This window comes from Coffea eugenioides, chromosome 10 (assembly GCF_003713205.1).
Source record: "Coffea eugenioides isolate CCC68of chromosome 10, Ceug_1.0, whole genome shotgun sequence".
NCBI classification, from domain to species: domain Eukaryota; kingdom Viridiplantae; phylum Streptophyta; class Magnoliopsida; order Gentianales; family Rubiaceae; genus Coffea; species Coffea eugenioides.
Genome location: NC_040044.1, coordinates 10910696 through 10924956, shown reverse-complemented (window position 1 = coordinate 10924956; position 14261 = coordinate 10910696). Strand labels below are relative to the sequence as shown.

The 14261-nt window shown below is 36.1% G+C and overlaps 2 protein-coding genes across 2 annotated transcripts; both read right to left on the bottom strand.

Annotated features, from left to right (window-relative positions):
* Positions 1–7246: 7246 nt before the first annotated feature.
* On the bottom strand, positions 7247–7733 carry LOC113750420. The gene is made up of 2 exons (XM_027294395.1): positions 7581–7733; positions 7247–7489 (listed from the first exon to the last, which is right to left on the bottom strand). Exons 1-2 carry the CDS (start codon positions 7731–7733, stop codon positions 7247–7249), a joined length of 396 nt encoding a protein of 131 aa, XP_027150196.1.
* Positions 7734–13512: 5779 nt separating this feature from the next.
* Positions 13513–13999, bottom strand: LOC113749680 (40S ribosomal protein S7-like; the record flags this gene model as incomplete). The annotated part of the gene is made up of 1 exon (XM_027293503.1): positions 13513–13999. A coding segment is annotated over one exon (450 nt), but the record flags the coding sequence as incomplete, so codon positions are not given.
* Between the last annotated feature and the right edge of the window lie 262 nt (positions 14000–14261).

Below are 14261 nucleotides of genomic sequence, written 5' to 3'. Positions count from 1 at the left end.
CAGACTGTCGCGCGCAGGAGATACGCGCACTGGTGAGACTCAGGTGAAGCGCGTAAGTGCGCGCTGCTCGTGCTGTTGGAGCGTGCGATTGAAGCGCGCTGTGCGGCTGTGCCGCGCGGCTGGCGAGCTGCGCGAGGCTGGGCGGTGCTCGTCAGATCTTGTCGGCGGCGGAGTGGAGAGAGGGAGCGACGGCACCTAAATGAGAATGGAGTGGTGGTGGGAGAGAGAGATAGTGAGAGAGACCCGCGGCCGCACCGGCGGCGCACAAGGGAAAGTGGCGGCAGACCAACAAGAAAATTGAAAAGATGACTTGAACTAAAAAAAAAACAACGGGAAAAGAGAAAGGAAAGGGACAAACAGAATACTAAGAGAAAAGAGAAAAGTAGGCTTGGATAGATCCTGGTCAAATAATTTTTTTTTCTCTTTGACTTTCGTTACCGGAAGGATTGGAATGCGTGGGCACGCCTTAGAGGATATGGTCGTCTGACCATCATGACTTAACAATGTCCAAAAGAATTTCTGTCAAGGCGTGGGCACGTCCTAGAACTGCTAGTCTCCAATTTGTTCAGGGTACCTGGTGTACCCCTTCCAAGGCGTGGACACACTTTGGAACCCCTAGTCTTCTGTTTATCACCACAAAAGCAATTAAATTAGAAAATAGAACTGAAAAATTGCAAAGTAACGAAAAATGACCACACTAATATTGTAATCAGGGTTGCCTCCCAAGCAGCGTCTTTCTTTAATGTCTTTCGTTAGACATTGCCCCGTTTATTCACAGAGGATAAAACCGTGTAACTTGTTTCAATGTTTCATTTTCTGTGTAATCCTGATATCCCTCATAAATAGAGTAATCCTTGAACACACGAGCTACGATTTTCCATGGATTAGTAGATGACGCCAAACAAGTCAACAAGAATCTTAATTCTTCACTCACTTCTCCATCACAAGCACTTATTGGTTTGAGATATTTTGCCGTCGTGACTCTTAACTTATTCCTGTCATGAAACTCAAAATCGTCTGGTATAATAAATTCAATCTCACTAATAGGAATTAAAGAATAAAAGTCAGAAAAATATTGATTAAGGAATAGAGGAGATGTCACCGCATTTGGAGATTGTTTACTGGATTCATCCACTTGAACCATTTGATGTTGGAGTCTCATTTCATGCACTTCAACTTTCTTTTCAACTGCATCTTTAGATCCTTCTTCTTGAGATTCTCGTAGTACCATGTCATTTGTCAGGATAATTGCACTCTCATCTTCCCCATGGTCGATAATAGTTTGTGAGGGCAATTCTTCACTCATTCCAGAAGTCAATTGTGTTATCCTAGATGTCAATTGATCCATTTGATCTGCCAGGTTACGCATGCTCGCTTGTATCTCCTGATGAAATTGATATGTGTTAGTAGCTAATAATTCAATCATTTCTTCAAGAGACCTACCTAACATTGATGATGATTGTTGAGACTCTTGCTGTTAAAAATTCATTGGCCCTTGTTCATAATTAAGATTAGAATTATCCCACCATCCTTGATCATACCCGTTTGAATAAGGGTCATACCACGTTTGATATTGAGGTGAAAAATCTCCAAAAGTATCGATTGAAGCACTTAGGCCATCTTGAAATGTGAAGTATATGTCGGTTGAATGATTTGAGGCAAAATAAGTTTCACAATTTGCAACAGCCCATTGATCATTAGAAAAAGCACGAGTCTCATAACCCCTTCTAGAAATAAAATCCAGTACATCACTAAAATACGAAATGTTAGCAGCCATAAACTATATATAAAAAAATAAGAGAAAAAATAAAAAAAAAAAGATGAACTCAAAATGAAACAAATTAATCAGGCAGCAGTCCTCGGCAACGGCGCCAAAAATTGACAGGTTGTTGAGCCTGTGCAATAATAATTACCTACTCAAGAAAAATACAAATTTTGTATATAACAGTGAGTAGGGTCGAATCCGTAGAGATTGGAGATAATTCGTTTCTTCCAGAATCCGAAGTATGGGGGATTTTTGGAAAATATAAAATAACTAACTACTAACTAATCAAACAACTAATAAAAATAAACAAGAATTAATCAATAACCAATACGACTCTAGCCAAAGGTGCAACTTTTCAGACATGGTCCATTCAACTGATCATCGATGCAAAGATAATTCAATTATTCATTGGAAAATACCGGTTTTCGTCCCCAAACTTTGGACACAAGACACATTTCGTCCCTCATCTTTCGGGCATGACAGATCTGGTTTCTGAATTAATAATTTTAGACCAAATGTTATCCTCAAACGGCAATTTATCCACCATTTAACGAAACCGGTCACGTGAGATTCACGTACCGTTAAGTAAAAGCTTCTGTCCGAAAGAACCCAGGTGGAAAAGGACGTTGTCTCCACTTTCCCTTTTCCTTTCCAAATCTGAACTCTCTCTCTCTACAAGCTCGCTTATATTTGTGTAAAACCCTTTTCCCCTTTCCTTTGCCTTTCAATTTTTACACTTTCAAAAGTGCATTCCAAAAAATTATTGAAGATCGAAGAAGAAGAAGCTGACCTGCTGGCATCCACTAAGTAGCAGAGCGGAAAAATATGTCGGTGCGAAAGAAGGAGTTGAACGATTGTGCCCCACCAAATTATGGTAAGTGGTCCAGGGTTTAATAATTTGTTGATTAAAGTATTAATAATGAAAATGTTGACCTTTTAGTGGCAAGCTATGTAGATGTGGTCCTTCACATGCGTGTTTGTGATATATTATAATTGTTTTTTTAGCTGAAAATACTAGCAGCATTGTTTGAATTAGGCGGCCGAAAGTAAAAACAAATCTCATGGATCCATTGTTTATTCCAAATGAAGTGATACTCGAGTACGGTTATCCTTTGCCCAGTAGCTACATAGCTGGTTCATTGTGATATATTATTGTTAATGCTAGGTCCAACTACAAAGTTTGAACTTTTTTTTTTAATATGATACATAGGGTCCTTGATGTCTATTTTACAGGTGTAAATCTTATTAATGTTTAGTCGACATTGTTTGAAAAGATTAATTTTTGTAATGGTTAGAACATATGTGTTTGAATTATAAATCTATGGTCCCCAAATTATTGCACTTTGTTGTCCTCAAATTATTGTTAAGCTTATAATAATAAGTTTATCCAATATTGTTAAAATATAAAAGTAATGGTTTGGTTGCTTATTCAGTATTTGATATATTCTTTTTTTTAACTATCAGAAAAAGGTAGCTCACTGATTACACTAAAATGTCACTGTGGAGGGTTGATATTTTACACTCCCCAACCGCATTATAAGGGTGGAGATGTATGTGTCCTGGATTATGTTGAGAGTATAGGCTTGAGTATTTTTGAAATGGATAGATTGACTGAGGATGCTGGTGTGTTTGGTCACAAAGTGTACTATGGTTGGGAGAATAATAGCTTTAAAAGGATAGACAATAGTAGAGAATTGCATGGATATATTCTAAGGACTGCTAGTTCAATTAGGGAAGTTATCTTGTACCTTGAAATCTCATTTCATGAAATTTTGGTTCACCAACTTGGCAATAATGCTGATAAGGTTGATAAGAATAAAGAAGGTCCTGCTAGTGGTAAAGATGGTAAACATGATCATGAAGAGAGAGGAAATGATAACAGTGATTCTGATTCAGCCAATGAGTCTTTCTTCTCAGCAGTAGATTCTGATTATAATCAAAGTGAAGAAGATGATGCTGATTTCAACGATAACATAGATACAAATGCTGAATGGTTTGGTGTCTCACACTATAAGGAATTGAAAACTAATTTGGCAAAACAAGGACAGGTTGAAGCTAATTTGGTTCAGTCTGAAGATAATGATGTAGCCCCTGACTCTGAATCAGATTTTGAGAGTTTGCATGGGTCTGATGATGAAAATGGTAGTAATAGGTGTGTCGTGTTCAATCCCAAGGACATGGATAATCCAAAATTGAAATTAAAGATGTTTTTTAGTACCATCAAAGAGTGCAAGTTAGCTATTACAAACTACAGTGTAAGACAGGGGAGGCCTTGTAAATTTGTGAAGCAGGATTTGGTTAGATTGAGGGCAAAATGTAGAAGTGAAGGCTGTAATTGGCATATTTATGCTAGAAAATTTGCTGGAGAAGGAAGTGTGCAAATTAGGACATTTGAGGACACTCACAAATGTGGTTTTACATATCAAAATCCACTTGTAAATTCTGGTTGGGTTGGTAGAAAGTATTGTGAGGAGTTTAGATCCAATCCTAAGGTAGATGTGGAGCATTTTAGAAAAACAGTGATAAAGGAAAACAAATGCTCCTTCACAAAAAAACAAACATATAGGGCTAGAAAAAAGGCTTTGGACATTATTCATGGTAGTGAAAGTGACCAATACAGCAAGTTAGGAGCGTACATGCATGAAATTCAGAAATCTAATCCTGGTAGTTCTATCATATTAAAGACTGTGGATGGCACTTCAAAAGGGCAACAAAGATTCCAAAGACTTTACATGTGTTTTCATGGAGTGAAACAAGGATTTTTGGTTGGGTGTAGGACTTTAATTGGGGTAGATGACACATTTTTGAAAGGAATAGCAGGGGGTGTTCTATTGATTGCTGTTGGACTAGATGGTAATAATGGCATTTTTCCTATTGCATATGCTGTAGTTGAGGGTGAAAACAAGGAATCCTGGACATGGTTCTTCAAGTTACTCAAAGAGGATTTGAAAATTGAAAGAGATTATGAATGGACAATCATGAGTGACAAGCAAAAGGGACTAGTTCAGGCTTGTATTCATGTTTTTCCAAATGCAGCTCATAGGTTTTGTGTAAAGCACTTACACAGCAACTTTTCTACTGCTGGGTTCAAAGGGGAAGCTTTAAGGAGAGCATTGTGGGCTGCTGCAAAGGCAACTACACCAGTAGAATTTGTTAGGAAAATGGAAGAAATGGCAGCAATTGACTTGGATGCTGCCAAGTGGTTTGATGATAAACCACCATCTCAATGGAGTAGAGCTTACTTTAGCACCCATTCGAAATGTGATATGCTATTGAATAATATTTGTGAATGTTTCAACGGCAAGATTTTGGATGCTAGAGAGAAGCCAATCATTGAAATGATGGAATTATTAAGGTTGTATATGATGCAACGAATGCAGCAGAATAGAGACATTGCAAGACAAAAATGGAAAGAGTATATGTATTGTCCTAGAATCATTGAGAGAGTACAAAAGAGAATGGATAAGGCAACACAATGTTTTCCTTTCAAGTCAAACGATGATTTGTATGAAGTTTCCTGTCCATATGGTGATCATTATGATGTGAACATTAAAGAGCAAACTTGTTCATGTAGGAGATGGGAGCTGACTGGAATTCCTTGTCCCCATGCAATTGCTGCACTTTGGTTAGCTAAAAAGGATCCCATGTTATATGTATCCAGCTGGTATACAATTGAAACATACCTAAAGAGCTATGAAGGAGCTATTTGTCCAATGAATGGGGAAGGAAATTGGGAGAAGACTGATGTTGATGGTCCAAAACCCCCTTTATATGGTAAAACAGCTGGAAGACCAAAAAAATAAAGGAGAAGGACTGCTGATGAGGAACAGCAAGCAAAGGAAAAAAAGGCCAAGAAAATGAGTAGAGTGGGGCAGGTAATAAGGTGCAAATACTGTCTGCAACAAGGCCACAACGTGAGATCTTGTAAGCTTAAAAAGGATGAAAACAATGCCTCAGGATCTGGTATAAAGAGCAAAGAAGCTGCCTACAATACAAGATCTGATGAAGTTGACAGTGAAGACTACGATGAAGTTAATTGCACTGAGATTCTGGTTACATGTACTCCCCAAATATTCGACAAGAATCCAAATAATAAGTCTGCCAAGCTAGCAGTAAGTCTTGTATACAATTGTTTTGATGTTAAAGTTTCATTTTATCTCCTTCTATTCAATAGTCTATAAAAATTAAATTACTTTGAGTTGTTTTTCTTACTTTGCAGAAAAGTCCACATGCAGAAAGTAGAGTTCAAGATGGATCAATGCATGATGTAACAAAACTTGCAACTTCAACTGTGAGTACTGTACATGCTCATCACAGCAGCAAGGTTTATCATAGCAAAGTTGATGTTGAGGCAGGCACTATCTAATGAAAAGTAACAGGGAATTTATTTTTGTCCACACATGGCCAATCGTTCATTATATATTGGAGTAATTTCTGTTGATGTTCATTATATATTGGAGTAATTTCTGTTCATTGCATCTGCCTTCATTGAGGGGTTTCCTTTTAGAGTCTTAAGTCCTTTCTATATGATCTAGTCACTTGTTTGTTATCCACATACCATTTCTGGTGGTGCCAATACAGATTTTTTCTTTGTAATTTATTTATATCTAGTTGTTTTCCATATGTAAAGAAGGTCGTTTATGTCATTTATCCTGATTAAAAGAAATTTAATACATGTTCTTTAATACATTTAACCTCTCAGGAGACTATCCATTTAGAAGATGTTGCTGTTACAAGTTCAGCCCCAACTTCTCATGATTTGTATGAAGTTTTCGGTCTAAAAAGAGCTCAAGTTAAATACAGTCAACCAGTACATGGAACAAAATAGAAAGAGCATGTACAGATGCCTGTCAAGACCAAATCTGTCCACAGGGAAGTTGTTGCTGCTGCTGCTACCAAACGAGTTGTTGGTTCTTCAAGAATGAAGGGGAAAAACAAAGTACTATAAATATTGATAGTAGAGCCTTAGATGGTTGTTTTTGTTTTGATGTAGATTATGGACTGAGGTTGACAATAGGAATGGTCCTTTTTTGAAACAGACATCATATTTTGGTGTGGTCACTTTTTTGTTTGTTGTCCTCAGAATTAGTGCTACGATGTGAACACATGGTTTTGGTACTTTATTAATGGAAATTGTCTGGTGAAAAAATTTGTCTTGTCCATATTCAAGTGATTGGTACATTTCTTTATCTTCAAACCAATCTTATTGACAGATTATTTGTAGTCGAAACAAGAAAAAGAACAACCAAATTACCAAACTAATGCTACATAAACAAAAGAGGTATATAGAAGCTCAACATTCCACATAAACAAGAAAGATACAAAGGATCAAGACCTAATCCTATATTCTCACTCGGTAAGTTAAGTTAAAACATGCCACCATTTGCAACAACCAGTCAATACTACTACTGCTGCTGCTAATCCAATCAAAATTGTACAAACACTGAAATGAACTAGATTTAACAGCTTCAATGGAATAGCTCACTCCAAGCTTAGCACTAATTTTCGCTCCATTGCATGTCCAGTCCTTTTTACAGTAACAGATATAATCAGTAGCATAGCCAACAGTATGATGACCACAATCAAAATTTTTTCCCTTCTACGGCTTTTTGCAATTGTTTCTTCCATCCGATTCACCCTTCTCAGCAAACCCGGTATAATAATCCTTTCTCTTGTACAAATTGGTTCATCATGCCATTCAAAATATTTACACCTGTCAGGTCTCTACAAATGTAATCCCATTTATAAACATCAGCAAAGCACAGTCACAATTCAATTTGAGTTGAAATAGTAACAAAACTAAAAAATTTCTTACTGGCCATCTTGAGCAACCATAAAATCGTCTCCCTGGATTATCATCCCGCCAATATGTTGCCATTTTTGGCCGCAATCCACAACCACACAGCCGGCCGTTGCTGTTTAATGATGATGACGATGACGATGACGACTCAAGATTTCTAGATCTCATTTTAGGGAAATATAGCCACAATGCTGGGTGTTGCTTTATGCAAGTTTCTACTTTATTTCTTGGCAGAATTTGATTTGGAAGAAGGGATTTGCTCTCGGCAAAATTTTCAGATGGAGCTTGAGCTTAGGCTTGGAAATTTGCAGAGGAAGTCGTTGAAGTGAAAGGAAAAGGGAAAGTGAAAGGCAAGGGAAAGGGGAAAGTGAACTTGTCGAGAGAGAGTGAGCTCAGATTCGGTTTTGGACAAGGAAAGTGGAGACAACGTCCTTTTCCACCTGAGTTCTTTCGGACAGAAGCTTTTACTTAACGGTACGTAAATCTCACGTGACCGGTTTCGTTAAATGGTGGATAAATTGCCGTTTGAGGATGACATTTGGTCTAAAATTCTTAATTCAGACACCAGATGTGTCATGCCCGAAAGATGAGGGACGAAATGTGTCTTGTGTCCAAAGTTTGGGGATGAAAACCGGTATTTTTCCATTATTCATTACTAGATTGGTTATAATTGCCATACACGCGATAAACAACCAACATTTCCTTACTTTTTCGATAGTCAAGGTACGACCGTTAACTATTTCTCTAATCAAGAAATAATCCTAGGTACGACCGTAAGATTTAATTTCTCGATTGTATTAAGAATTAGAAAAGCCCAATTCTAACTAATAAATACGCTACAAGGGTTTGTTTAAATTAGATCATACGTTTCGCTAACATGAAACCAATCACGCTAGTCGCCACTGATATTAATCAATAGAACAATTACGGATTCAATCAATTAATATGACAGTAGATTATTAGGTTAATTTGAATATCGGACCCTTGACATTCAAATAACAAAACAATCATAAGCAATTAAACCAGAAAACGTACGAATACCAATGAATAAAAGAAATAAGTAAAATAATTCGATCTCACAGATATTTAGAACCGAGTCTTCAAGTTGACCTTCGACTAGATGAAAAACTTAGCCATGCCTCATGAGAAAATATTCACGTAATTTAATTGAGGTCAAGGCCATCACGTTTTCTGCTAAGTAATCAAGTAGTCAAAGCTATTCTCCTAATAATCAATAGTACTAACCAAGCTATGTTCTAGTGGTTCTCATAGAAGAGACCGATAAAGAAGAAGCAAAAAAAAGTGGCAAAAACGAGACTAAGGAACCAAGAACGAAAAACTCCTATCTAACCACAATTCCCCCCTTTCTCTATGTGGCCCCCGCTTGATAAGGAAAAAAACAGCAACCCCCGGGAAAAAGTTCAAGCACTATCGAGGAATTCCCTTCTATTTCGTTTCCTCCAGCTAGTAGGACTCCTCGTACAAGGTAACTCTTCATCAACAAAAAGAAAAGACAATCCGTTTCTTCTCTCCTTGTGGGCCAGGTTCGTGGAGCTTTTAGAAGCCTTCCCCGTGTGGAGTATTTGTCTCGAGAAGATCTCCTTTTTAGTACTTTTCTGACCCACTTCCTGAAATTAAATCCAAATACTAAATATAAGTATATGTTAACAATTAAAACAATATTTGGCAGGGACAAAGGGAAAATTAACAATAAAATTACTAACAATTATCACCCTATCATAGTCGAAATTTTGTAATTTGCTCAGTCATTTCTCTTATGTTCACACCACTTTCCAGCTATTTTTGGTAAGGGAATTCGGCTGCACATGCTTTAGAAGACAAAAAGGAAGAGGTATAGCCAAAGTTCCAAGTCAAAAACCATTATTTTTTACTTTCTTAACAAAATGAAGATTTGAGAATCAATCAAGAGGAGATGTAACGGTGGAAAATGGAGCTTTTGATCAATTTATAGGCAGAGAGAAAATAGAGGTCAGAGATCAGAACGGGAGAAGTTTGGAGTCTGCAGAAATGTAGTTCTTCCATTTCTTTAGTGTAGGATAGTTTAGCTAGTTAGTTCATCCTTCTTGTATATTAGCTAGATTAGGATGAAGATGGAGATGAAGAAGGAGGAGTTGAAGCTCAAGTGACATGGGTTATCTCTTCTCCAACTCTTTATCTTTTGTACTTGATTCCAAGTTTAGTTAATATGCAAGTTCTAGATTTTGTGTTTATTATGTATCTTTAAAGTTTATGCCTTGGGTTTGGTTGAACTTCCTATGATTATTAGTATTTATTATTTGGCTATTTGATTGCTATTATTTGAGAAAGTTATTTAGCACTTTATCTCTTTAAATCATGATTAATCTGGTACCATTGATTGTGATTATTTAACGTGTTGTTTCTGCAATGAAAATTGAGATTTAACACTGGTTCAAGAAGTGCTAAACATAGGGAGTATACTCACGAGAGTAGAGGTGCACCTATGTGATTTTAGTGATTCATTTCATATAATTTCATTGAAGAAATTAACTTGTAGCTAATTTCATAACCATGAGAATAGCTATGGATTAGTTATGAGTATAATTGATTCACTACGAAAGTAGGATTCATATGCATAAGGAAATTACACCATAGCTAGCCTAGATAGTAGTACTCAATGATCCAAATATAGCACTTGCATGAGTAGTAAGGGATACCATAACCTAAGGAGCCTTCATTTGTTATTTTGCATAAGTTCAGTAGGTTTCATTTCTTATAATTCATTGATAGTCTAAATAATAGAGAAGTTTTAGTAGTACCGGTAATTGTTCAATCTTTCTCGTGGGATCGACCTGATATATGCCCTAAACTAATAGTTGACCTATATACTTGCAGTGAAATGGGTGTAAATCAGATTTTTTAACTTGTAGGTATATCAAAATCCCGTCAGAAACTCTGCCCAAATTTTTTCAAAATCTTTTCCAAAATTGCACTATGACCCAGAAACTATGATGGATTGTCAAATTTCCCTAATGGTTGAACCAGTTTAAATATGATTTTGAAGAATTCATTTCTTTCGTGACTTGTGATTAGTATTATGTGATTATGATAAGTGCACTTTAGGAAGTATATTTAATAAAGTGAGGACAATTATGCCTCTATTTCTGTCTTTAATAAGTTCTCTCCCTTCACTTTGATTTACAAATAGGTGATTGATATAGTTTAATTGGTAATGTTTTTCCATTTCCATGATAAAAGAGAGTTATATATACATATATATATGTTCTAGAAAAAAAAGAGAGAGAAAAAGAAGAAGAAAGAAAAAGAGAGAGCAATAAAGTTGCACCGACTACTTAAGTATTGAGCAACCGGGAATCCCCATCTAAAAATGTTGATTTTCGCGTAAAAAAGTACTTGGAGTAAAAAGGTGTTGTGACCTTGATATGTAAGTGTGGAGTAATTGGGGATTTTCACTTAAAAGTGTCGACCTTTGCATAAAAAGGCATTTGCAATGTTCAAGTGTTGGCATTTAGCATATATTTATGATACCCTCCTGTAGTAAAAGTTTGAAAAAAAATGGAATATAAAGGAAAGTATTACCTTGTGACTATATGAGTCGGTTATTTGTGAGGACAAATTATTGTGAGAGAATGATTTGAATGTGGTTAAATTTATGAATAATTGTTTCCCCTTTATTGAGTATTATGAGTATTGAGTGCATTTTGAAGAATTGCATCGTGATTAATAGCCAAGTTGTGAGAAGTGAATTTGAAAAAGCATATTTTCTATTTGGCACTTGAATTGTTGTTTGAGTGGTTTCTTGCATTGCTTGAGGACAAGCAATGATTCAAGTGTGGGGGAGTTTGATAAGTGAATATTTTGTATATATTTTTGTACAGTTTTGCACGAGCTTTTGCCATATTTTTAGAGGATTATAGTCGTACTTAAGCTCTTTTTGGTGCAAATTGTTTCAAGTGTTGTTTAGTGATCAGGACTTACAAAATGAGTAGATTAATGCATAAACATGTGATATTTTGTAGGTTATCAAGGCATGAAACACTTACATAAAATAAAGAAGAGGCAAGATGCTAGTTGGAGGACAACGGACAAGTGAAACAAGGAGCGAAAATCGAGCGAAAGAGAAAAGAATTTGAAGATGGAAATAGGGGAGAGGGATCCGAGCTCGGATCCAGTCTCATCCCCAGTGATCCGAGTCCTTGTCTAACCTTCTGGAGAAGTGGACCCGAGGGCCAGACGATCTGAGGTCAGATGGATTTGAAGAAGGCCTCGAATCTTGCATGAAGAATGGTGAAGAAAAGACTGAAGGAAGGGATCCGAGCTCGGATCAATTTCACCCCTCGGATCTAGGCCTCAGATCTTTCTCTCTCCTCTGCAACTTGCAGAACAACTTGTCCTCAGTTCATACTTACTTTTTGACTCATGTTTCACACTTAATTTCTGCTGGAAGCTGGCAGACCTCTTGTACATTTGAACAAGCAATATGTGAAGATTTCAATGAGGGGCAAATTTGGAAAGGAAGGGAGAAAAAGACATTATTAGAGAAGAGTAGAAGATAGTAGAAGTAGTTGATATCAGATTTTAGCATTAGAACTTAGAAGTTAGTCTTGTCTTGTTCTCTCTGGCTAGTAACTTTTGTGGAGAATAATTGGAGACTTCATTGTACACCATTTTGTTGAAGAAATTGAAGATCATTGGGAGCTTCTTCATTAACATTGGCTAAGCTTTCTTTAATCTACCTTTTACTTGTGATTCATGATGTGTCCATGCAATGAAACTATGTATTTTCTTGTTATATCTTACATGAGTAGCTAAATTTTTAGATCTAAGAAGTAGATGAAGCTTATGACTACTTGATATGAAGTGGATATGATTTACATTTGTTACATCTTGTATTAACTTGTCTACTTGTGCATGCTTAGCCCTTGTTGTTGCTTGATCACCAATAACAAGCTCTTAGTTGTTATTATTCAATGCAAATTGGTAATAATGATGGAACAACATGAGTAGAGCTTAAGTAGTTGACTCATGAGAATAGAGGTACACTTAAGTGCATTAAACTTGCATTTCATGAAGGAAACAAGAGTTGAACTAGTATTTCACCATGAGAATAGGGAAAACTAGACTATTTTAGGCCATTTTATCATGAGAAAGAGATTTGGTAAAATAGGAAATGAATCCCTAGTTAAACAAGGGTTGTAACAAGAGGAAATTTTATTCATTTGTATTGTTTATGCCATAAGTGGAATCTACATCCCTAGACTCAAGTTTTTAGTGAATTTTCTCCATTTGTTATCTTGCAATTGTTTAGTTAAGACTTACAGGTAGTAGTAGTTATAGATTCTCTTGCTTTAATTATTAGTTAGTCTAAATAATAGAGTAAGTAAAGGACCTAGTACTTGTTTAAGTTGCTCCTTGTGGGATCGACCTGATATTTGCTCCAAAACTACTAAATTGACCTGTATACTTGCAGTCTAAACCGGTAAAATTCGGAATTAAACATGCACTTATATAAAAATCCCGTCAATCAAAGTAAAAAGTAGAAAGCAATCCCATCATATTTGTCTTTATGCATCATTAATAAAGGACATAAGGGAAATTTCAGAGTATAAAATAGTTAGAAATGACAAACATTTTGGAAAAGCCCAAAAAGAAAAATATGGCACTTTCAATAAGACGAAGGGAGTAATAGTAGGTGTTTTAAGGTATTAATAATTTATTTTTAAGAGTATATTTAAGGTGTTTTCAAGCCAAAAAATATTATTAACTTTGAAGTGTTTACAGTCAACTTGAGGAGTTTTTCAAATTATTAGAATTTTAGAAAACTAGGAAAAAATTAAATTATGTGTTTTTTTTTTTTGATAGCAAGCATAAAGTTCGCTGCCTATTTAATCACAAAATATGGAGTCAAAATTTCAAATGATTGATCAGAACGAATTGGGCCTCGTGGATCACAAAGATCTACAACAAATCATCTGCAACTACTTTTAAGGCTCTGTCAATGGGTACTCGAACACAACATCTTTGCCTGAAAGCTTTCTGTAAACTGCAGCAAAAGTCTCCAGCTTATATTCAGTATTGTTTCTTTCCTTGGGGTCCAAGAAGACCTTCATTATCTTGGATCCATCAATGCGATATCTAACGCGCTTCCCAACAATCTCAGCAGGGACAACAACATCCTCTAACATGGCATCATGTACTGTAGTTAAAGTCCGGCTGCGGGGTCGTTGAACAGCGGATCCTTTCTTTGGGGGCCTCAGTATCCTTCGGGTGGCAATCAGAATCACATCCTTGCCACTGAATTTCTTCTCCAACTCCCTGACAAGCCTGACGTGAATCTTGCGGAAAGCTTTTCTGTGTCTGTATGGCACATGGATAACAACAGCCTTCCGGTTTCCAGAGACATCAATTTGAACAGCAGAATTGATGTACAGATTTAAATTATGTTTACAAAATCATTCAATATGTTTTCTGAAAAGTGTTTTTGAATTTCAATATTTAATATTTATTGTGCCAACTAATGGCATGAAAACTATTAAAATGTTTTTCAATATTGTTAATATCCTATAATTCTTAACTACAAAGCGATATCAATGAAGTTTTTAAAGTTTAAAGGATTAAACTACATTTGTTATGAAAACAAAAATGGTGCAGAAGAAAAGGGCAATATTGGATTGAACACATATTCTCTATCCAAAA